Source organism: Pinus tabuliformis, chromosome 8 (genome assembly GCF_031772625.1).
Source record: "Pinus tabuliformis cultivar Carrire ecotype Pingquan chromosome 8, CPIR1, whole genome shotgun sequence".
Classification (NCBI taxonomy): Eukaryota; Viridiplantae; Streptophyta; class Pinopsida; order Pinales; family Pinaceae; genus Pinus; species Pinus tabuliformis.
In genome coordinates, this window is record NC_142294.1 from 491,768,358 (window position 1) to 491,794,329 (window position 25,972).

A 25,972-nucleotide genomic window follows, 5' to 3' on the forward strand; every position below is an offset into this window, starting at 1 on the left:
TAACTTTCAATCAAGTCAAAATCATCGATCAAGCATGTTAAGCTTTTTCTACCATATTTTAAGTCTTGAATTAGGTAGTTTGATCAAAATTGGGCAATGTTGACTAATATCCCTAGACAATCGAGGTAGAGGCAAAGGCTAGACAATCTAGATTCTAGATGGTTGATGCATCTAAATGGTGGATGCTTGAATAATTAATAATTAATGTACAATGGATTCTATATCTATCTTGATTTATGCAAAAATATGCATGTTTACATGTCTTCTACAACTAATTTGGTATTTGGGATGTTTGTTTTGAGTATAAATGCAATATATATATATACAGCAGACGCTTCGCTTCCTAAATTTTTGGGAAATGATGCTTCTGCGTCCTCGCTTCCAGAAAACGTCCCTGCTTCGTGCAACATTGCTCCAAACTAGAGACTAATATCAAGCTCTTCTTCAACCTTGGAACATAAAGAACATTTGTCACCTTCAGAGGAGGTGATGACTCCATTTGAAAGGAAATTGTCCCCATACCTACTGCCTTGACTTTGAAATTGTCTCCAAGAACAACCTCTAAGTCTATGTCATCCTCCAAAAGGCTTGTGAAGTGCTCTCTAACTCTGGTCATATGACAGGATGCTCCACTGTCTATGAATCATGCAGGGGAAGAAGTGACATGAGTGGCTAAACTCATCACCAAAGCACACTCTGAATCAAACATAGCCACGAAATCATCTACATCTGCTGAAGTTGCAGCTCCCCATTTCTTCTTACCCTTCTTGTTGGGACACTGAACAACATAGTCACCCATCTTCAAGCAAAGCATTTCACTTTGCTCATGCCCTTCTCGTTAACCTTCTGCATCCCCTTCTCTTGCTTTGCTCCACTAGAAGACCCCTTCTTGATCTTCTTGCCCTTCTTACCCTTTGCTACAAGAGCAACATTCTCCTCTTCACCTCCCCTCCCACTCATGCTGCTACCTCTCACACTCTCCCTGATCTCCTCCTGGATGAAATCGTCCCACATCCTCCTCCAACTAGGAAAGTGCTCTTTGGCCACCAAGCCATGGATAAAGCCATCCCACTTCTCAGTGAACCCATCTAACACAATCTGAACCAAGTTCTCCTTTGGAACAACCTCTCCAACGACAACTAACTCATTCTTTACATGCGAGACTCCGGTGAGGAAAGATGTAACATTGTTAGTCTTGGTCATCTTGGTGTTGCATAGTTTTTGTCTCAACACCATCTTCATGTTCTCATTAGAACTCTGGTGCAAAGAGACCAAGGACTCCCACATCTGATATGCATATCTCATCCTTGAAACATGAGGGAATAAATGGTCCTTGATGGCATCTAGAAGGATCCTCTTTGCCTTCACATTCTTCTTGTTGAACTCCACCAACTGAGTTGGATTAGTGCGTGCTTGCACAACTACTTCAGCAACATCCCACACTTCCACCTCCTCCAATAAAAGCATAATCCTCGCCTTCCATGGGCCAAAATTTTCAGCCTCCATCAATCTGTCCTCTACTCTCAACCCAGTAGCCATGACCCCACAACCAACAAAATGAAGGAAATATGGAAGCTAGAACCTTCCTCCCTCTGAACTTCTGAAGTCTTTGGGTTTCTGGCAAAGTTTCAAAGGTATGGTTCAATGTTTGAAGACTTTATTAGCTTGCTTCCCTCTTTATCAGCTGATTGAAATTGAAGATTTAAGCTTCAACTTGGCTAAACTCAGTTCTGATAGCATGTAGACAAATTATGATCTGCACCCTTAACTCAGTTTACAAGTTTGCATGTGTTGTTTAGGCCCAACCCACATGTTTTATCATGCTAATATAAATTTCAGTATGCATTAATTGTAAACATTCAAAAAGCACTTCCACTATTTTTCACTTTACTATCAGCTGAAAATTAACACATAATTTTTGCAAGCATTTACACATGTGAAACACTAGTTTTTGGTCAAGGTGGCCCTGGATAAACCCCACAGCCTCTTGGGGAAAGCTGGTCTTCAAAGGAGTATCTTATTGCTTGAGAAAATTAATCTAAGTACATAAAATAATCCCAGTACTTATCTCCCTTAGCAGCTGAAGCATTAAATGCAAATCTGGAAATTTGTGCCCATTGATATTTTTCAGATTTTCACTAAATTTTTGCCCAATTTTTTTGCACCTTATCACAACTCAACTTCTCGATTTCTGTGCCCAGATTTCTGCCTCAATTTTTGTGCCAAATTCTTCCTTGATTTCTATGTTGGAGGTGACTGTTTTACCTCGATATTTGTGCTAAGAGACTCCTTGAAATTTGTGCTACCTGTAGACTCCTTGAAGTTTGTGTTACATGTAGCCGCAAACCCAAAATTTTCACCTTGAATTTCAAGCCAGTTCAACGCTGGAACAACCCTTGAAATTTGTGCCCAGATGCCTCGAAAATCATGTTGCTGCTCACGATTTCTATGGTTGTTTCCTAAAAAATTGTGCTGACTGTCTGCTCAATTTTCGTGCCTCTCCTTGAAAATCGCGCCTCCTATGGCTGCCTCCCTCCTAGAAATTTGAGCCCTCCTCTTGCTGCAAATTCTCCTTGAAGTTTGTCTTCTCCTCTTCTCCTCATGCTCTCTCAAGTGTGCAGTGAAGAATAAGCCTCCTTTTCTCCTTTTGTCTCTTAGAAAATATTGAATCGCTAAACTTAGGATCCAATGGATGTGATTTAATCTCCATATCTCAAGATGTGTGGTTGAGATTAACTCTCTCAATTGACACCTCTCACACACTGACCCCATTACTTAAAATCTTCCTTGTACCTTTTTCAAGTTGTGTACCTTTTTCTATTTTTCTTATAAAGTGATTTTTCACATCACTTTAATATTAGAAAAGTACGCTATGTACTTTACACATAAAGTCACTTTATAAAGTACAAGTGACTTTAATATTAGAAAATGTACATAGTACAACACTTTTAAGTACCTTTTCCATCCATGACATTAATATAACTCATAAATGTCAGCAAGACAAAAGTCATTAATGTGTTTACTAGGGTAAAAAGGATAAATGCCTAGTAATACCTCTTCTTTGTACTATTTCCAATACTTGCAAAGTTCTACTGGACATTTTCCTTCTGTGCTTCCGGTCGTAGGTAGACTACCTTTGCTTCTAAATCTTCCCTTACTTTGTTTCTTTCTTCAAGTTCTCTTCTGAGTGAGTCTTCAACTTTTTTGGCATCTTCCAGCTGCACTTTAAGGCTGATGATGATCTCTTTTGATTCTTCATTCTTCTTATTGGGACTTCTGGCATGTTCTTTTACATCTTTCAATTCGGCTTCCAAGGATTTGATGTTTCCTTTTTCAACCTTAAGCTCCTTTATAACTCTGACCATTTCATTTTGAAATTCAATCTCGTTCATCTCTTCTTCATCTCCTTCTTCTTCTTCCATAGTTTGCTTCTTGTTGTCCCTTGCCATTTGGACCATAATTAATTTTGATTTTCAATTTCCTCCGAAGACTTTGGACCATAATAGTATTAATTAATTGAAGATCCCTCGAGGGCCACGTATGTAACTTCAATTTGACTTTTGGGCCATAGTATTAAATTTAATTGAAAATCCCTCATTTTCCTTGTGATAATTAACATTACCCTTTCCTTAAGTTATCCTTCTTCTTCTATGAATATGTGCCATAGTCCAATTAATGTAATGTTGCCACATCGTCACATGCTAGGGCTTGGATCATATGATGGCGGGGTTGATGTCTCTCTCTTAAACAATTTCCTGAGGTTGATATTGTAGTCGTTAGTAATTTTGTGCCATATCCGAGTTTATCTGTGCATGAACAGGAGCCCTTCAAGGTGGTCTGATCTCATACTAAGGCCAGACGAAGATCTAGATCAAGACGAAGTTCTGAAGTAACACAGGCAGGTTTTTTGGAAGAGTTTGAAGTAAGCCATTGTTCAATCACCCACTTAGACCACTCGCTATCTTCCTGGGGCAAGTCGGGTTGCATTCCTAAGTTTAGTTGCATTTGGGTCAGCTTTGTGGCAGAATAATGTTTCGGTCCTGAAGCTATTCAAGTAATTTAGGTAGTTCGAGTCAGAGTTAGAATACTTGTAATTAGTGAACATGTTCTACTGAATTCAGAATCAAACTAGAATTGATTGGGATTGTACTGGACTGTTGAAATTGGGCCATACAAGTACTGTTGAATTGATGACTAGTTTTATGATTTATTGTGTATAAAAAGAGAAGTATTGTTGCTGAAGATTATATTCGTATTGGAATAATCTATGATATTGGTTGACAGAAAAAGTAAGAATAATAATCTATATTTAAGGTCATGATCTAGCCAAGCACCAAATCGATATATGAGACCCCTTTGCTTGTGGGTCAAGGGACCCCCTCCATCTAGTGATTTGATTGCTTAGCCTATATAGGTGTACATACCCTATCTCCCTCTATATTTGAACATGTGACCTCCGAGGAGGAAACATGTTCTTAAACATTAGGCATACAATAACAGACGTGTGGAGAGAATAACAAATGTTTAATAGATTAATACAACAACATATATGTGATGTTCCTTTTTTTGGTGTTCCTTATGGCATGTTTAGGATGGACTTTCAGAGTTGGGGACAGACAAGTCATAAGTGCAGGTTGGCAATCGGCGGGCCCAGGGGCTTTTGGAGGGGTTTTGAGGAGTTTTTATGGGGTCTGATTGCATTTGCTTGGCATATTCCATCATCCGCATAGTTTGCCTTTTGTTCTGTTGCATTCCGACAACTTTCAAAAAACAGAGTTATAATGGGCCTTACTCAATTAATTACGCTTAAGGTGGCATTTTGGGAAAGTACTTGGCAAAACACCTTAGTGTAATAGCTTGTTGGAACCAGAATGAGGAGATCTACAGGATGGGATGGTTAGAAGTGATTTTCAGTGGCCTGAGGAGGCATGGTGGCCAATTTACCATTTTCCTACATTAAAAAGAATATTTTAATTAAGGGAAATTTGCTCATGATTAAAATAATAATAAAATAGGAGCTTCTAGGGGGTCCATCATATATAAAAAGAGGAGGAGGAGGCCATTAGAGGACATCTTGGATTTGTGTTTTCGTCTTGTCGAGAGGTTTCAGAACCTAGTTCTCTACTTTAACAGTAGCCCTAGGACGGAAACCCTGGGGTGATTTAGAGAGATTGGGTGAGCACTCATCTCCCCTTGGTGAATTCATCGGAATTCATAGTAGAGATTAACAATGGCAGTTCAGTTCAATTTTGGTGGAGGGCCAAGGCAACATTGGACCAGATTCATAAGGTTAGTTCTATCAACTTTATCAGTTTTTTTGGCATGTAAAACCCTAGTTTATATATTTAAATAAAAGCAAGGGTTTCTGAAAACAAACACTTGGAACAAGAGCTAGTTTATCTATGCAAAAAAAATTCAGTGCCAAGCTAGTTTTAGCTATTGAGAGAATGGTTCATCTTCTATCTGGAGCCAAGTTTCTCTGTCGAGGATCGAGCTAATATTCAAAGGCCGAAGTTATTTAGCTAAGAGAACGATTTCTGAGATTTTGGTGGCAGCACATTCTTATAAATCAACAAATAATCACCACTTGAACGCAGGGGAGGAATCTAAGTACAATGGGGTCACAAATCATAAGAAGACTGTGCACTAGTCGGCTTGAGATTCTTCAACAATGTCACATTTACATTATCACATCAAGTTGACCGAAGTTGTTGAGTCACACCAGAATTGATCAACATTTCTCAAGTTAAAATTAGTGGTTGCATGAAGAAAAAAACAAAAAGAAGAAAAAAAGTCAACGCAAATTAATCGCACAGTCAGTAAGTGAATTGTGGCATTACCAGGGGAATTCGTCACGATTGCTCAAGTCAACTGCTAGTCGTCATCGTCATCTATCAAGTATCCAATCACCAAATTGATTTCTGCTTGAGCCCAGAAGTAAACTACAAGTGGCATCGTGGCCTGATTTGTTTGTTGAGGCTGTGGACTAAGAGTTGCGGACTGAAGCGATTTGCCAAGCCGCATGTATATTGGGGACCAGAGTGTGGTGTAAGATTTGGTGATTGTGCATGTAAGAAATAGGTTGACTGATTGCATGTATTGGAGCTGACCAAATTTTCCATTGAAAGGCTACTCCCCAAGTCCAAGATCAATGCTATGAAACCCGTGGAGTCAACATAAGATAGCCGACACTTTTATGTGAATGCCAACCAATTATATATGTGTGTGTGTGTGTGTGTGTGTATTGAGAGCCATTAAAGTATTAGTGGGCCATTTTTCAAAGCCAGAATTTTATTCAAGAAGGTTCGTTTGAATGAGAAGCAAAGGGCGTGATTTCCAATAGCCACATAGTTGTCAAGGCGCTCCCTATAGCAGTTGATTCAAGTATGTTGTGGGCACAAATTCCAAAATTCGTTGTTCATAGCAAGAGGCACAAGTCGTTGTGGTGTGAGGGGTCAATGCGTGTACTCCTGTGGTACAAAGTCGTGCGCAGGGATAAGTGAAGAATGTACCTTTTTTCCATGCGTGGGTGTCAACATACGTAGATATGCTAAATCAATTTCACTTGAATCAATACAGTTACCTATGTGATGGTTTCTGACTGATACAAAGGGCATTTACAGATCAGAGTGCGCAGGCAGAATGCTTGATTGTTAATGCATATGTATTTAAATTGCAGGACCGAGTCTTATGATCAATCAGACAATAGCAAAATTCACAAGAGTGACCCAAATTGTGAAGTCGTTTCAAGGCAATGACAAAGGACAATTCGACAAACCAAATTTATTGAGCTCGATAGTGGAGTTGGGATCTTAAATTAATTACGCCAAGGAGACTATGTTAATGGTCCAATTGCTTCAACGAAGACGTCGAATTGCAGTAGTGTCACTGCTTACAATGGCCAAAACTAATGTATCTACGTTGATCATCCCAAGGAGCCATCAACTAGTATCACAAATTTAAGCTTTCTTATGCCTATAGCAACTGTTTTGAAGAGGAGGCCAAGCCCATAATTTATTTCCAGAATTTCGGCACCAGTGTTGGCTGTAGCGGATATCTTGTCTTCCTTGAAACCGAATCTGATTCCCTTGGAGAACCGAGCTGGAAGCTTCAAAAGGAGAGATCGAGCTATGTTGTGTTGATTGGAAGGCGGAATTGGTTAATCTATAGTTGATCTCAATTGAATGCATCTACATATTCCTGTGACAACATATTTGCCCACACAAATATCAGGTTCTATTTCTCTATATTTTCCAACTAGATTTGAAGATTATTAATGGTGGATTGTCATATAATTTCTGGGTTGCAATGTAATGAATTTGGTGCCTATAAGAAAGTTACTTTCCATTTATGAATCTTAATACATAATACAATGATCAGTATTGAAGCCTAGTTTTTTTTTTTTTTTTTTCCTGCCACTATTTGAGACAATGATAGTAGATTGAGTCGAAATACAAGTTTGCTAGGGTATCGAGTAAGAGTATTGTTGTGGCTTGCTAAAGGAGTCCTATATAATCATTGGGAGGTGGAGCTTGTTGTGGTCTACTATGTGGTCTAATAGGGTTTGTGGAAAATTTGTGTCATAAGAGTGCTCATGTTTATGTATGTTGTTGTCCACAAAGCTGAGTATGTGTCAAAACTTAAAAGTATAGCAAGGTTGAGTCTGCTACTAGTAAAATGTGGGAAGCTTATGTAATGGGTCAGTTGGTCAATTATTGTATACTTTTGTTATGTTGTTAGTCCTAGTCATGTATAAAACAACCTGATGTAATTGACTTCATTGGACTAAAACATGGATTAAACCTTCACAAATTCTCTTTATAAACTGGCAACAAAAATCAACAGATCCTTTTCCAAAGGGCTTTCTATGCTACAATAAGAGCCGCCACAAAAGGAACATGATTTGGGACACAAAATCTATGCACTTGGGACAAATTTGAGATACATGGGGGTGACCATAAAAGCCCTTCTCAAACTAGAGGAACTTACTTCACTCCTCTCCAAGGTACATCAGTCAGATGGGAAGAGCTTGATTTGGGCTCTAAAACCAACCATGCTTGCTCGCATACAGCACAAATTTTTTGAGCATCCTTGTGTAGGCGTCAAACTTCTACTTGCTTCTTGTCTTAGTAGTATCATGATGCTAACCGCACCTATACCTCCTTACAGTGATGACCTTATGAGGAGAGTCTTCAGACTTGTTGAAGCAAGTGTAACTAGGTTCGGTCTTCATAAATGTACTTTTGATATTTGTATTTATTAAAGAAAAGAAAAATTATTTTGCTATATTTATCAATGAGTTTCTTGCTCATTGAAGTAGGTCAAGCACATATTTAAGTGTTTCTAGGAAGACAAAAGAGTCAATGTATTTATTGAAGAGCCTTAAGGGCATGTTACACTATGTATTAACTTGTATAAGAGTCAAAGGAAATCCCTCCAAGCAAAGTCAAGTCCTCTCCATACAACAACATTGTTAGGGTCCCACCCTAACCCCCTTATTTATGTAATGGGATCACGTCATAGTCAAGAGTCAATAAAGCCCATATTAATAATTGTAAGTGGCTAATCCGCAATTAATGATGGAACCACAGTTAGTTGCAAATGGGTCGTAGTATTAGATAGATGGTATTAATAAAACCCACGGTATTGGCCCGTGGTATTGCATGTATGAGTCATATATAAAGGATAGAGACTCCCTGCGAGGAGCATCGTGTCTTATTTTGTAGTCGAGCTATGCTCTATTGGAGGTTGCCCCCTTGAAGAGGCAAGTGAACATTACTCTCTGAATAATAAAATCATTGCTATTCTGTGTTCTGGGTATCTTTTCTTCGCATATTCTGTATTCGGGTATCATTTTGCAGGTTAAGAGCATAACAAGTGGTATCAGAGCACTTTCCAGGGTCGGTGGGATCTCCATTTCTTAGCAAAAAAAATTTTGGCTAGAGACGTGTTCCGGCGTCTTTAAACCACGGGATCTGTCGTTGAGCGCATAAACCTGCGGATTTGGGGAGGCATGCACACAGGAAATACAAGAGGTGGTCACGTCTGTTGGACTCCCTTGTAACCCCTGTGGGTACCCCTTCGAGTAGTAGCGCATTAGACAGAACCGCGCATGGATTGTCTTCCACGTACCCTCTGGGTATATCGGAAGCCCCCTAGGCTCCCTTGAAACCTCGCCATAGATAAACCGTCGGCCGTCTTGCGGCTACAGTACACCGAGAACAGCACTCAGGGAGATTACTCGCCCGTACGATAGGGTAGTCGGGTTGTACGGCTAAGGGTACAGTCAATCCTCCTTAGTTAGAGCCCTGAAACATTGGGCCGAGTACTACTGCCAGACCCTTATGTATATTGCGATCTGTAGCACCTGACACTCCTCAAGACCTTAGTTCCCTTTTCTATTGGGGGATCACACAGCATCTCTTCCAGATCCGCCTGTGCAAAGGGGTGCAGCAGCAACAGACATCAGTCCCGCAGTCTCGAGTTCGCAGATCAGCCATTCCGATCTATTAGATCCATCAGATCCGCAGAAGCAGTCTGTTCCGCCATCATATCCGCCATTCAGATCTCTCAGATCCCCCAGATCGGAGTCGTTGTGAAGGGTTCCTATACCAGGGTATAATTTTCGCAAGACTTTTGGCCGCATTGACATTTTGAGGATTTGGCCACTGCAGTATTGATAAGGAAGGAGTAAAACTCCGTTAGGAGTTTTCAAAAAAAAAAAAGTCTGGGATCTTTCGGGGTGCTTATTGGTGATCTAGCCCATCAGAATCAGGATGACGAGCTGAGCACGGTGGTACCATTCACTTCTTAGTGAAAATTTTTTAGGCGGTCCCAATTTTCAAAAAACCCGGTTGGTGTATGGTAGAAACTAGAGCTCAAGCGATGGCCAATGAAAGGATGGACAAATTTGAAGAATCAATGCACAACCTCCACCTTCAGCTTACCGGACTATGTAACATGGTCGAGAAAATAGTCCCGAAGGGCAAGGAGCCAGCCCACGAGGAGGAGTATAATGGCACTGAACACAATGAGGGTGAGTCTAGCCACTCTCCTCACGTCTGGCACACCCACCCACCACCCAGTCAGCGACCTCCCAAGTTGGATATGCATAAATTTGATGGCTCTCACCCGTCGGCATGGATAGCACAAATGGAGCAGTATTTCAAATTGAATCGCATCTTAGATGATGAGACTCAGCTTATGTTGGGGAGCATGTGCTTGGACAATGAAAGGTGGCAATGGTGGGAATGGCATCAACGTTGCATTGGACCTTTTAAGACTTGGACCAAATTCACCAAAGCTCTTCAAGACCGCTTTGACCACGAATCATCTTTTTTGGGTCGTCTTACTAAGCTCCGACAGACTGGTACAGTGGATGAATATATTACAACTTTTGAAGCCTTAGCCTTTCGCATTTGGGGTCTCTCAGATGTGTTCTACACGGAATGTTTTATCAGCGGTCTTAAAGAAGCTATCAAAGCCCAAGTCCTACTGCGCCACCCTCCCACATGGACGGAGGCTTGCAAGGTCGCTCGTAACGTGGAACGTGCATTAGCAGCCCAATACAATCGCCCAAATTTCTCCGCTAAAGGTCGCCCCTCACAAGTTCACAACACGACTCAAACACTTAAGGTCCAAAAGGTGTCACCTGCGGAAATGGCCGAAAGAAGAAAGCAAGGCCTATGTTACTACTGTGATGAAAAATACTCCCCAGGTCATAAATGCAAGGAGCCCAAATTTTTTCAAATTGATGCCACTGACTACAGCTCAACAGAGGAAGATCCACCACTGGAGGAGCATGAGCTGCTAGAAGAAGACAACCAAAAGGACAATGTCTCTGATGAACCAATTATTTCGTTGCATGCTTTGGCAGGGATTTCTTCCCCTCAAACTCTCAAAATCAGAGGTTTTATTAAACATCGCCTAGTAGTAGTCTTGATCGATAGTGGAAGTACACATAATTTCATCCATCAAAAAGTCGCAGAAGCAGTGCATTGTTTTGTACGAGCAGTTTCTAACTTCCAAGTTCAAATTGCGGATGGAGGCACAATGAAATGTGGAGGCCGCTGTGAAAATGTCAAACTTCAAATGGGGGATTATCAGTTGAAAATTCACATGTTTGCCATACACATGGGGGGTTGCGACATTGTCCTTGGCGCTGAATGGCTCCGCACTCTTGGGCCAATCACAATGGATTTCCAGGAGTTATATATGAGTTTTAAACAGAACAACTACACACATACCCTCCGTGGACTCCAAGCGGGAGCCCCCTCTATCATCAGCTCGCATAGGATGGAAAAATTGTTAAAAAAGGGCAATCATGGAGTTGTAGCTTAATTTAATGCCATCCAGGCAGTCGAAACCAAGCCTCTGCCAATTCATCCTAAGATGTAACAGATTTTAAATAACCATCTGTCGGTATTTGACAAGCCTCATGAGCTTCCACCCTCGCGAGGGGAACATGATCATAGCATCACCTTGGTTCCAGGGGTCCAACCCCAGAATGTGCGCCCATACAGATATCCGTTCACCCAAAAGAATGAAATAGAAAAAATCATCAAGGAATTTTTGGAAGCAGGTGTCATTCGTCCCAGCATTAGTCCTTATTCATCCCCAGTGGTCATGGTGCTCAAGAAAGATGGGGAGTGGTGGATGTGTCCCAACTTCAGGGCCCTCAATAAGTTGACAGTCAAAGATAAATTTCCCATCCCGGTGGTTGATGATTTGCTCGATGAACTCAATGGGGCTCAATTCTTCACTAAGCTGGATCTTCGCTCAGGCTACCACCAAATTCGCATGAAGGAAGTCGACATCCCCAAGACTGCTTTCCGAACTCATGAAGGCCATTATGAATTCCTGGTCATGCCATTTGGTCTTTGTAATGCCCGCTCTACTTTTCAGAGCCTTATGAACCACATTCTCAAACCATATCTCAGGAAATTTTTCCTTGTCTTCTTCGATGACATCCTCATCTATAGTTGCACTTGGGCCGCACATCTTCAGCATGTAGATCTACTCTTGCAACTGCTCCGCAAGCATAAATTATTTGTCAAGATGTCCAAGTGTTCGTTTGGCATGGCAGAAGTAGAGTATTTGGGCCACATTGTGGGGCGTGAAGGTGTCAAGGTGGATCCCAAAAAGATCCAGGCAATGCAGGAATGGCCTCAACCTAAGTCCTTGAAGAGCTTGAGAGGATTTTTGGGTCTCACAGGCTATTATCGTAAATTTGTCCACAAGTATGGTCGCATAGCGAAGCCCCTCACCCAACTCCTAAAGAAAAATTCATTCTTCTGGAATGAGGAAGCACAACAGGCCTTTAAAGCTCTAAAAAATGCCATGTGTTCCACACCAGCCTTAGCACTACCTGCCTTCACCAAATCTTTTGTCATTGAATGTGATGCTTCGAGTACAGGTATTGGGGCGGTCTTAATGCAGGAAGGGCGACCGTTGGCCTTCACAAGCCAACAATTCAGTGGGAGGAATCTGGGCCAATCTACCTACGAGAAGGAAATGATGGCCATCTTACATGCAGTCGAGACCTAGCGACCTTACTTATTGGGGCGACGTTTCCAAATCCGCACAGATCATCACAGTCTTAACTATTTTTTGGAGCAACGCCTATCCTCCCCACAAAAAAATAAATGGCTAGCCAAAATGCTGGGATATGATTATGAGATCATTTACAAGAAAGGGAAAGACAATAGTGTAGCAGATGCATTATCTCGCCAATTTGAGGAGGAAAGTACTCTGCTAGCAATTTCCCTCCCCATTCCAGAATGGATTGAAGAGGCTCGCAGGGAATGGTTTTCACAGCCCGGGCTCTCCCAACTCATTTCTCAATTGCAGGTAGATCCAAATTCCACCAAGGGCTACTTGTGGCAGGATGATATTCTTCGCTACAAGGACAGAGTCGTAATATCACCAACATCCACCCTCAAAAGTCGCATTTTGGCAGAATTGCACTCATCTCCCATTGCAGGACATTCGGGCTTTCAGAAGACGTATGCTCGCACCAGAAGATCATTTTTTTGGACAGGCATGAAAAAGGACATCCTTACTTTCGTAGCAGAATGCGATGTCTGTCAACGCCACAAAGGGGAAACCGTCACCACACCAGGCACATTACAACCATTGCCCATTATGGCATCAATTTGGACGGAGGTTTCTATGGATTTCATTACAGGTCTTCCAAAGTCAGGGAACAAGTCAGTCATCATGGTGGCTGTGGACCGACTATCGAAGTATGCTCATTTCTGCGCCCTACCCCACCCATTTACACCAACTTTGGTTGCTCAATCTTTCATGGATCAGATCTTCAAATTGCATGGCATGCCCACTTCTATTGTGTCCGACTGCGACCCGATCTTCACCAGTAATTTTTGGCAGGAACTCTTCAGAATACAAGGCACTCAACTAAAACTCAGTACTTCCTATCATCCGGAAATAGATGGTCAAACCAAAGCCGTCAACAAATGTCTAGAAACCTACCTTAGGTGTTTCACTTCAGAAAAGCAACACCTTTGGGTATAGTGGCTACCTCTAGCTAAATGGTGGTATAACACCAACTATCATGCCACCACCAAAATGACTCCCTATGAAGCAGTATATGGTCAACTCCCGCCTTCACCTACTTCGTATCTCAAGGGATGCTCAAAAGTACAAGCAGTGGATCAACTCCTACAACACCGCGCAACCATGCTCGCCCATCTTCAAGAGAATCTTCATCAAGCTCAGAACCGCATGAAGCAACAGGTAGACCAGCATCGCTCAAAGCGCCAATTTCAAGAAGGGGATCAGGTCTTTTTACGGCTCCAACCATATAAGCAAACATCACTCAACGACAAGGGGTGTCAGAAACTCTCTCCCAAATTCTACGGACCATATCAAGTACTTCAGCGCATTGGAGAAGTGGCCTACAAGTTGGCCTTGCCACCTACTGCAAAAATCCATCCAGTTTTCCATGTCTCATGCCTCAAGAAAGTGATTGGGAACAATTGTAGAATTCAGACCAGTCTACCTGAATTGGACGAAGAAGGGTCCATCTGGCTTCAACCCGAACAGGTCCTAGACACACGAGACAAGCAACTACGCGGCCACATGATTAAGGAAGTCCTCGTCAAATGGAAAGACACCTCTCCGGAAGATGCAACTTGGGAACCAGCCACTATTCTTCAGCAGTTTCCGCAGCTTCAGCCTTGCGGACAAGGCTAGTCTTAAGGGGGAGGGCATGTTAGGGTCCCACCCTAACCCCCTTATTTATGTAATGGGATCACGTCATAGTCAAGAGTCAATAAAGCCCATATTAATAATTGTAAGTGGTTAATCCGCAATTAATGACGGAGCCACAGTTAGTTGCAAATGGGCCGTAGTATTAGATAGATGGTATTAATAAAACCCACGGTATTGGCCCGTGGTATTGCATGTATGAGTCATATATAAAGGATAGAGACTCCTTGCGAGGAGCATCGTGTCTTATTTTGTAGTCGAACTCTGCTCTATTGGAGGTTGCCCCCTTGAAAAGGCAAGTGAACATTACTCTCTGAATAATAAAATCATTGCTATTATGTGTTCTGGGTATCTTTTCTTCGCATATTCTGTATTTGGGTATCATTTTGCAGGTTAAGAGCATAACGGACATCATCCAAGGAGCAAAAATGATGAAGAATCTCCAAATCAACCTCAAGTTGGACTAAAGGAGGGACAATCCTCTATATATAGAGTTTGTCTACTCCCTCGTAACAAAAATCAAGCATCTCTGGAATCAGCGAAGACAAGGAGCCAAGATAAGAGTGAAATAGGACGAAGATAAGGAGCCTCTAGTGCAGCAAAGGAGGAAGAAATCTAACCAAAGGTTGGAGGATTGTTTCTTGGGAAAAACACAGTCACGCGTGCAAGAAAAGGAGAGCTTACTGTGGTCAAAACAACAACAATACTACAGTCTCATACTTCTCATTGTTTGGGCTTGAAACTTAGGCCTATAAGGCCTCCCACTAAAGCGAAGAAGAGACTCTCTCATACGAAGGAGAAAGGAACCAAATACACCATGAAACTTCCCACATGTGTGAGAATTTAGGGCTGTAAGACTGTCATATCAAGTCTGCACCTACTCATTGAAGAAGGAGCTCGGTTGGTCGAGAATAAGGAAGCAATTATCTTTAGTGAAGGACCTCACTAGACACCAAGAATAAGTGTCTCTTCTAGGGCAAGTACAACAAGGAATACCAACAAGTTGTAAGAAGAACGAAGTGTCAAAGAAGGACGACAAAGTGTTGGGGAACGAAGTGCAGAAAGGAAGGACTCGACTTGTGCTTGGAGGACATTCTTGTCTAGGATCTAGGGTTTGGCATTGATCAATAGAAGCTTCAATAAGAGAAACCTACAAAAGGGTTTTTCTCTCTAAGAGAGAAAGGTTTTGGCCCTGGCAGAGAGCCAACATCTTGTGTTCTTGTTTCTTGTGTTTTGGTAGCAGTTTGATGAAGCGAACACACATGCTAATAATAAGAAGAAGAAGATCAAAGATAAATTGCAAAAGTGCTTCACAAGTGTTGATTTGGGGTAGCATCAGATGTGCTCTAGCCATGAAAATTGGTGGCAAGGCTAAAGCACATAAGATCTTCAAGACCCAGAAATGATTTGGGTAGATTCTACCCGGTTTAGGAGATATATAAATAATTAATATTTTTAATGGAGTTCCTAAGTCTAAACTTAGGAAAAATAAAATATTAATGGATATTAATATAACACTAGGTTAGAAAGTTCTAAGAGACATGGATCAAGCCAAATCTAATCTTAGCCATTGATTAGAAATGTAATCTTAGTCATTGAAGGACCAACAGGAAAAGTATAAGAGGAGGCGTAAGGGTCAATTGGAGAACACACCAGAGTGATCAGTCATTCGATTTTCTAGAGAGGGGTTTGCTAGGAAAAGTCGAATCAGTGATTAGTTTGCAACGAGGGGTAGTGAGTATGAGACAGAGAGGTAGAGATATTGCCGCAAGACCAACGTAGACGCAAAAGCCAGAGGGAGCCATGCAGAGGCTAGCAGAGACAGCGCAGAGGCCAGGAGGGCCTGTGTCATCCACGTAGAGGCTGCTGGAGTGACACAGAGAGCCAGAGAGGCTGCGCAAAGCCTCAAAGAGCTGATGCAGGGGGCTTTCAGGCTGATGCAGAGGCCAGGAGGGCTAACGCAACACTTCAATTATGCTAGAGAGGGTTTCGTGGAGCAAATTTTCTGAATATTTGCTTCCAAATAGAGAGGTATTACTGCCGGATTATTTTCTCTTTTGGGTGAGCCGGTTTGGCACCCAGTTGTACTCAGATAGACTGCATAATAAAATAACCCTCAAAATTGTTACACCGGTTTTCCCAAGTTGGGCTTTTCTGGGGATGAGTTGTCCAAAAATAATAGTGTCACTTGTGTGTTTGCTATTTCTTTCAGTTGTTGATCTATAGATGGTTGAGACTGTATTGTATTTATTTCGATATTTATATGTTTAAATAACTTGTTTGTAATTAACAAGTAAGAGAAATAAACCAGAGAATACAGATAAAATTTCTAACAGGTAATACTTAGAAATTCCAACAACAAATTGTTATCAAGTCTAGAAGAATCTTACTATACATAATTGCCCTTGATTCTTCAACAAGACTAATTGTGGAGACCCTTCAGGATTTGGACAACAGTAAGGGCCCTACCTTTGGAAAGAGGCTAGAGATTCTAGAAGTCATGGCCTTGGTTAGATCTTATGACCTCATGTTTGAGTTGTAGTGTGACGATTTGATCCTACAAATGTTCCAATGCTTCTTCAACATTAGGAGGCATCATCCTGAAACAGTCATAACACACATGCAGTCCATTTTGTCCTCATGTATGAGAGGTCGTGATGCCATTGGCAGGAGGTTGCAGTCTAGGTTGTTGGCCATCCAGAGGGAGGAACAGTTGGTTTCACTTGCTTCTTACAAACTACATGGAAGGTTAGTTGAGCAGAACATTGGATTGTTCAGGAGACGGTTGACCCAAAGAGGATTTGCAGTGGATTTATGGCGACCAACCATGCAGCAAGAATAAGATGAGGAAGGGTCTTTGCTTCATCTGCAAGGAACCTTGGGGACCTGAGCACTCATGCTTGAGAGATGCAGAGGAGATGACAAAGGTAGAGTAGGAGGATATTCCTTCTGTCTTTTAGGATGAGGACTCTTCTTTGGATGAGTCCATGGGGTCATACGAGGATGCCTCTCGGGAGCATGAACAGTGATGTGGAGTTGTTGATAGCAAGCCAAAGTTATATTCCAGTATGTATGGTGAGCAGACAGTGGTCCCTATTGGATACACTCAAGTTGATGAGCCATCAGTGATGATTCAGTAGGAGCAGCGTGTTGTCGCGTGGATTGACACGACAACACTCAGACCGGGGGCTGTCACTCTGATCCCCGATCCCTTCGTTTAAGCCTGTCTCCCGCGGCTAAGGGGGGTAGTCCCTGTGAGATGATGAGACCAACTGTAGACCAGTTGGTTGGGAGACACGAGACACGATATAAAAAAGAAAAGAAAAAAAAAGCACTCGATGGATTTGATTAATTTAGCAGACCAGTGCCTTAAGAGATTGTGGTTAAAACGATTACTTGTTAAATGATATAAAATATGGACCATGAACAGCAATCATTTGTCATCAAAAGGTATCAGCTAAATCACGATGACCAGAACGATATCCCGCAACTGAAAATTTTTAAAAGATGAATGCTTTAAAACCACCACAAGAATCATTAATCATTAACCAGATATCGTATTCGTATCTCGACTTGAAAATTCAGCATGAAAGATATAACATGATAAACAACTGAAACTCGCAAAACTAATTTTCCACAAAATTTTAATATTTTTTTTTTTTAAAAGCAAAATAAAATTTAAAACTAAAAGTATCTATGCTAAAACAAAATTTAAAATCAAAAATCTAAATTAAAATTTTAAACTTAAAATCTGATAAAAAAAATCAAAATCTAATTATATAAAAACTAAGCCTAAAAAATTACAAATATATCTTTTTTTTTTTTTTTTTTTTTTTTTTTTTTTATAAATATATATATAAAATTGAAATTTTAAAATCTTAACAAAATAAAGTCCTAAGCTAAAATAATAAATATTAAATCAAAATTTTAAATGAAAATCTAACAAAACCTTGACGCATTTTTTTTTGTTTTCATATATATGTTTTAAAAGAAACAAAATAAAAATCAAATTATAAAACAAAACTAAATGAAATCTAATTTAACTAAATTAAAAAACGATTCTTTAAATCTAAATCTAAAACGAAACTAAATTAATCAAAATAAAAAAAAAAAAATTTACAAAGCCACAATCAAACTACGCTACCCTTATGCATCGAATAAACCCCAAAAAAAAAATGCAGCTATATGCATATTAGAAAACGCTGAACGTATGACTTACCTGCTACGCCGACAGAAACAAGATCTACGCTAAAACAATACTTGACAGAAACCGGCGTATTACTGAGCACTGAAACTATTACCCTTGAGCTGTGAATCGTTGAAGCTTATGATAACAACCGCGGGATGGTTGGTGCACAGTCGATCGGCGGAGAGTTATGCACATACAGTCCACCCGAAATGCCAAAAAAATGCGTTACCTGGATCTCTCACACCGAATAGCTGCCATTTTCATTTGAACGCAGAGCTGAGGGTTTTCGATCAGAACAAATAAACAGTAATACGATCCAGCCGATGAAGAAAAGAGGCACCGTGACCCTGGTGATTCCGATCCGCATCCACGCACTACGCAGCAAAGGATTTTGACGGTAGATGAATGCTGGGCAACTCTGTCTTGACAGCAACGTGCTTGGATTGGTTTTGCCTTTACTTTCGATGGAGAAATCTGAGCGAAATCTAAGCGCCTTTGCTGTCTCCTTCTTTCTTTTTCTTTTTATACAATATGCATCTGAAATTATGCCGGCGCTAACACAGGATCATGCTGAGATAAATAGAAGGGGAAGTGTGACAGTTGATCTCTGAGGGCAACGTATGAACATACAGTGGTATTGAGCCACGCTTATGGCCGTATATTATTTTCAAACAGCTGAGTGAACGATTGAATGAGAAATCAGCCCGATAATGAGGATATGATGACAGAAAATCGCAGCAAAGGGACAGGATATGGCTCAGAAGGAGACAGCTTGTGAAAAGATCTCAGAACTCGTCCAAAGCTTGGCAGTTTTGATGAGGAGCCTGCAATTTTAAGGAAACAAAACCCTATACCTGCAAACACAAAAGAAAACAAAACCCTAATAAAAAATCTGTATAAAGCAGAAATTCAAAACCCTAGATCAAAAAATTTGAAACCCAAAATCAGCTGATTTAATTTACAGGCTTTTGGCCCCTTAGCAGCCAGATTTAGCAGTAAGCACAGAAATATTTTAAAGAAATAAAGATTTTCAGATTTTCACTGTGAAGAACTTCAGAAAATCTCTCATGCAAATTAAAAATAAACTGAATGATAGACCTAGGATCAAATCCAACTGGGCTCAGCAAAAAATGCTTGTGGGAGTTGGCTGGTTCGGCCGAGAACTTCCCCGAACGCCCACAAATTTCCTTCAGAAAATGTTTCCTGCACAGCTCAAAACAATCGTCAATAAAGAGGGCAAAAATGTTGCTAGATCTCAGAAAGTAATGGAGATACCTGCCATTACTTCAGAAACCCTAACAGCACCCAAACCCTAGCAAGTGAACAAGATACCTGTGCCCACAATACTCTACAAAAAAGCTATTATTAATGGCTGAAAAGAAGATATGCAGAAAATTAAACAATCTCACAGCATTTCAAGAGAGTAACACCAGCAAGATATGGACCCCAAAGTCTTCTTTTATTAACCAGAAACAGATTTACAAGAGAGCTTCTTCAGTCTTAGACTCACAGATCAGATGATCTGAAATGACCCCTAGCACCCTACTTAAAGGAAATGCCTCCAACGGCTAGTTCGAGTGATCCATGTCGAAATGATCTCGACCGTTGATGAGGATCAAGACATCTCTTGATCTCATCCGTCGATTTATTAAAAAATAATATTTTGCATGCATTCACTTAAAATATTATTATTTTATTAGTTAGGGTTTTTAGTTTATTTTTTATTATTTTTTATTTTTTTTAATTTTTTAATTTTTTTATTAATTTTTTATTATTTTATTATTTTTATTTATTTTTTTAATTTTTCAATTCATTTTAAAATGGATCATCGAACTAAGCCTTCGGAAACATCACCTAGGACCTAGGACTTAGGACTCATAAGGGGATTTAAAACATTTTTCGACCCTCAAGACACATTTCATGATGACTTTTACAAAATTACATCTTAAGGGGGAAAACCCCTTTAATACAGACCCTCACAAATCACCCAGTTTTGCGACACAACTATAATCTAGCAGATTAACACACTAGGATTCTCCTAAAGTTCTAATGACAAAATCCATCCCGGCTTTGGGGTCAGGTTTGAAGGAAAACTCTGCCGATCCATGGATCGGTGAGACAAAAAACCTTCCCTGACGTAGATTACCACTAGAAAGTTAGGTCCACCTAGGCAATTTACATACACGACTCATGTCTGCTAAGATTATTTACAATTCATACATGTAGACTGGGTTTACAATCAAAATGATTAAGCTGCTGATGACTGCAGGATGGCACGGACACGCTGATCAGGTGCTGCCCCTTTTATCAAAGAAAAAGGGGGGTGTACTGCATGTGTAGTTGACCAGTAGAGGTCAACACAGCGTATGGTGGAGCATGAGTCGACTCAAGAGGATGATATGCACAATGTGCTTGATGAGCCTTTTGGGGAGAGTTAATTGGGCGTACATGTTGAGCCCATGATGGAGGAGGATGAGCAACCATTGGTGAGAAGTAGGCAGATGTACAGACAGCTAGCAAGGTGGCAGTATTTATAGACACATGTTCTCAAGAGGTGCGACGATCTGACGAGATTGTTTTGCAGGAGGTTGGTGTTGAAGAATCTAGGGCAAAGTAGTGTAGTATGATTCTTCGTTACTTGATAACAATTTGTGGAGTATTTTTTCTTTTTCTTATTAGCTTATTCTTCTTCTTATTATTATTAGTGCATATGTGTGTACTTCATCAAACTGCTACCAAAACATAAGAACAAGAACACAAGATGTTGGCTCTCTTTCAGGGCCAAAAACTCTCTTCTCTTGAGAGGAAAACCCTTTAGTGAATTTCTCTTATTGAAGCTTCTATTGATCAATGTCAAACCCTAGACCCTTAACTAGAAGATCCTCCAAGCACAAGTCAAGTCATTTCAAGATCACTTCCTCTTGCAACACTTTGTCCTCTTCCTTCCAGCACTTTGTCTTCCTCCTTTCGGCACTTCTTTGGCAACTGTAGAGACCTTAGATTATGTGTTCTAGGATGAACCTTGTCCTTTTCTTCCTTCGCTTGAGATGGAGTCTTTCTATCTTAGGATGATGACCTTCTAGCCTCCCAACCAAGCCTTCTTTTCTCTTGACAACTATTGCAGACTTAGGGCAGCAAAAATGCAGCCCTAATTCTTCGCACGTGTGGGAGATTTTCTTCACAAAACTCTGTTAGACTTATCATCCACCCTTCGCTTGCATACCCTTCTTCCATGCTTGAGAGAGAGGCCTTGTAGGCCTAGTTTGCACCCAAAACAATGAGATATGGTGAACTGTAATTTTTTGTTGTCATACCTGCAGGGACTGCTCTCCTTTCCTTGCATGTGTGGCTGTAATTAGTCCTTTAAACCTTCAGATTTATCCTTCCTTTCTTCGCTGCCTTGGAGACCTTCTTCTTGTCTTTTTGGTGCCCCTATCCTTGCCTTGTACCTTCGCAGATTCAAAGGAATGCATTATCTTTTGAGGGAGTGGACAGCCTCTATATATAGAGGTTTGTCCCTCCTTTTAGGCCGACTTGTAGCTTTGAGGCCGACTTGATTTTCTTTGCTGCAATAGGTGCTTTTAATGGTGCCATTGCTTCTTTTGATGGTGTCTTTGCTTGGAGGATACTTGACTTTGCTTGGAGGTGTCTTCTTTGACTTTTATACATAAATATACATAATGTAACATACCCTTAAGGTCTTCAACATAATTCTTTTGACTCTTTGACTCACCTATAGCACTTTGAAATGTGCTAGCCCTACTTCAATGAACAAGAAACTCATTGACATATATTATAAAAATAATATTTCTTTTCTTGAATAAATACAAATATCAAAAGTAAATTTATGAAGACCGACCCTAGTTACATTTCCTTCAACAAATGGCAGACTGGAGGAGCATGGAGTTTCCAGCTAGATGAGGGTGGATCTTTTTGAGATGGTGGTGCATCCACCTTTGGGCCAACCCAGTGTTGCAGGAAGCGCCCCCCCCCCGGATCCGGAAGCGCCCAAGGAAGCGCGATTCCATTTTTTCCGAAGCGCGATTCTGCATTTTTTATGCGCTTCCTGGTTTTTGAGAAGCGTTGGCCCCGAAGCGCGCTTCAGAGGGCGCTTCGGGCCTCCGGAAGCACCACGCTTCGGGCCCGGAAGCGCACGCTTCACGAGCGCTTCCGAAAAATCCGCGCGGGCTAAGGAATGACACTTCATTTTTTTTAAAAGTTAACTTAACTTAGCAATGAGGGGGTGGGTTAGGGTGAGTTTAGGGTGAGTTTAGGTGAGGAATGAAAAGCATAAAGCTCCCATTCATTCCTCATTTTCTCACTTTGAGTTTATGAGAGTTGGAGAAGAGAAGAGAGGAGAGGAGAAGAGAAGAGAGGAAAGGAGAGGAGAAGAGAGGAGAGCTTGGAGGAGTGAAGAAGGAGGAGCTAGGAGAAGGAGGAGGAGCTTGGAGCAAGAGCTTGGAGGACTTCATCTACAAGAGCTAAAGAGGTAAGTTCAAACCCCAAACTCCCTTGTTTTTTTGAAAAAAAAAATTGTATTTTTCTCCTCCCTCTCCTACTCTTTCCCATTGTTTCTACTTGCTCCTTTATTTACAGGTTGTCCACCACCTATATCCATATTCCAAGATGGTGTTCTTTTGGCTTCTATGTATCATTCCACTCTTGGTTTTAATGATGGCAAGGGTGAGGAATAGAAGGGAAGAGGAAGGGGATGAACTTGGTCCTAATAGTAGTGACCCAATGTATGATGAGGAGGAAGGGTTTGAAGAGGAAGGGGATGAACTTGAAGGGGACACTGAAGCACAAGATGGGAAAGGTACATCAACACCCTTGTGGAACTATGTGACCAAACTTGATGGGGGAAAGGGTGGTGGATCTTACAAATTTGTGTGCCCTCATGGTTGTCATGGAGGAAAACCATATTGTGGTTCATATACCCGTCTGAGGAGGCATCTTTGTGGGGTGCTGGACAGTGATGAAAAAAAGGGTTCTGTGGAGGTACAAATTTGCCCAAACATTTCAACTGAAGAAAGAAGAAAATACATCCAAATAGAGATGGCTGCACAACAAAAAAACAAGAAACAAAAAACTCATTCTGAATCAAGTGCAACCTCTAAATTTGGTAGTTGCCCATCTCCTCATGGTACTTCTGCAACCTCTGGAGGTAGAAGAACAATAGGGGATTTCCTTAATGTTGCTGGGAGGGATGATGTGGATGGAAAGATAGTCCGTTTTCTTTGTGCTTGCGGTGTACCATTCAATGTGCTTCGCTCTCCCTATTGGCATGACATGGTAAAGGCCATCAATGAAGCCCCAAAAGGATACAAGGCCCCCAACTATGAGAAAGCTAGAACAGTTTTATTAGAAAGAGAAAAAGCTAAGGTTCAAAGAGCTTTGACACGTTTTACACATGAGTGGGTGGATTCTGGGGTATCCATTGTATCAGATGGGTGGACAAATATTAGAAACCAACATTTGATAAATGTTCTTGGTGTTTCTTCTAGTGGTGCAGTATTTATTGCATGTCATGACTCCTCCTCCATCAGTGCAACTGCACAAAACATTGCAGATCTCCTATTGAAATCAATCAAAGATGTTGGTCCAAATAATGTGGTTCAAGTGATCACAGATAATGCAGCGAATTGTAAGGCAGCAGGAAAAATTATTGAGCGTATTCATCCACACATCTTTTGGTCTGGGTGCCTGGTTCACACATTGAACCTTTTGATGCATGATATTGTGAAACACAAAGATTGTGGGTGGATTGCTGAGGTTTACAGGAAAGGGAAGCAGCTCATTAAATTCATCACAGGGCATACAAGGGTAAACTACTTCTATGGCACTTACTCCAAGTTGCAATTGCTTAAAATTGCAAAGACAAGATTTGCTAGTTATTACCTCACCTTTAGGCGGCTAGTGAGGGTGAGACAAGCTTTAACTAATCTGGTGTGTGCTGAAACATGGGATGAAATTAACACTGACACAGATGGTGCTAATGCAGTCAAGGACACTGTTCATGACAGTTACTTTTGGTCACAGGTTAAATATGTTTTGCAATTCACCAAACCAATTTATTACATGATCAAGTTTGCAGATTCAGATCGACCAGTAATTGGGGAGGTGTATGAGCAAATGGATAGCATGTTGGGGCAGATTAAAGACATTGTTGAGCCTAGAGATACCACCTTGTACAATTATATTCGTGTAGAGGTGCAAAACCGATGGGAAATGCTAAATATTCCATTGCATGCATTAGCATATGTTTTGACACCTAAATACTATCATCCATCATGGCTTTCAACACCAGCACCTGGGGGGGGAAGCAGGAAAAAACCACACCAAGATAGAGAGGTTCACGAAAAATATATGGCTGCATTGAGTAAATTAATCCCTGATGAGGAGGAGGCTGCATTGGTACGAAGACAGGTGAGCAACTATACGCTCAACACTGGTCCATTTGGGAGCATGCATGCAATTCAAGATCGAGAGACTTTTTCTGCTCTTGAGTGGTGGAACATGCATGGAGGGGGTACTCCACTTCTACAGAGTTTGGCATTGCGGGTGCTATCACAGGTGGTAAACACTTCTTCTGCGGAGAGGTGTTGGAGCTCTTATTCTTTCATCCACAGTGTTAAAAGGAACAGGTTGAATTTAGACCGGGCAAAGAGCTTGGTTTATGTTCATTACAACTTGCGATTGTTGTCCCATTACTGTGAAGATGCAAAGTCTAATAAAGACTTGTTGATTTGGGACAAGAATCCAGAGGAGCCCAATTTGGAGGATGGAGTGTTGCGACTAGAGCAATTAGAGGATGCTCTTATCCAGGTATGTCCATTGTGGTATGAATTTTCCAATTTTCCCTTATAAAGCATTTCTCTAATTCATGTTTTTAATTTTTTTGTTAACTAGTGTTTTTTTGTTTTGCATGAATTTTTTGAGCGATTCTAGGATGATGATGACCGTGTTGATATGCCACCACCCCCACCCCCATCTGGTCCCTTGGTTCCTAGGTTCCATGGTTCAACACCAACAGCAGGGGTTCTTCTTCATCAGTTTCAGTGCCACGACTTACACAGGGACCATCTTCTTCATTGCCACCACGTGGAGGCCCGCCATCACGTTCTATTCGTGGTGGAAGGAGGAGAGATTAGTAGATATATTCACAATCTACTACTTTTTGTCATAGATTACTCATTAGACTTGTAGACTTGTGAATTTGAATTTTGAACCTTTTTGGCTTGGCGGTGACCAAGTGACATATTTTGTAAACATTATTATTTGAATTTTGGACATGACAAATGTTGACAGTTGCTCACTTGCTAGATAAATCATAATATGCTCTATGTTTTATGTTTTATAATATGCTTAAATGTTTTATGTTTTATAATATGCTTAAAAATTTGATGTATGTTTGTAATAGCTAGAATATAGATGATTGTTGTACATACTAGTAACTACAATGGAATCATGGATGCCATATCTATCTTGATTTATGCAAAAATATGCATGTTTTCATGTCTTCTACAATTAATTTGGTATTTGGGATGTTTGTTT

At 40.8% G+C, this 25,972-nt stretch overlaps 2 protein-coding genes across 5 annotated transcripts in view; one reads left to right on the forward strand and one right to left on the reverse strand.

The window, feature by feature from the left end:
* LOC149236222 (plant/protein (DUF810)) overlaps positions 1–25,972 on the reverse strand; it is a 371,664-nt gene that overhangs the window by 33,505 nt on the left and 312,187 nt on the right. The window lies entirely within an intron of this gene.
* LOC149236223 (uncharacterized) lies at positions 24,533–25,787 on the forward strand. Its single transcript, XM_089461531.1, has 2 exons — positions 24,533–25,243; positions 25,367–25,787. The coding sequence occupies exons 1-2, from the start codon at positions 24,551–24,553 to the stop codon at positions 25,622–25,624; spliced, it is 951 nt and encodes a 316-aa protein (XP_089317657.1). The 5' UTR covers positions 24,533–24,550; the 3' UTR covers positions 25,625–25,787.

Bases quoted from the DNA above. Each gene is read 5' to 3' on its own strand.
- LOC149236223 (XM_089461531.1), top strand. From the start codon at position 24,551: ATGGATAGCATGTTGGGGCAGATTAAAGACATTGTTGAGCCTAGAGAT. The intron at 25,244-25,366 runs GTATGTCCATTG...GAGCGATTCTAG, and splicing joins TAGAGGATGCTCTTATCCAG to GATGATGATGACCGTGTTGA.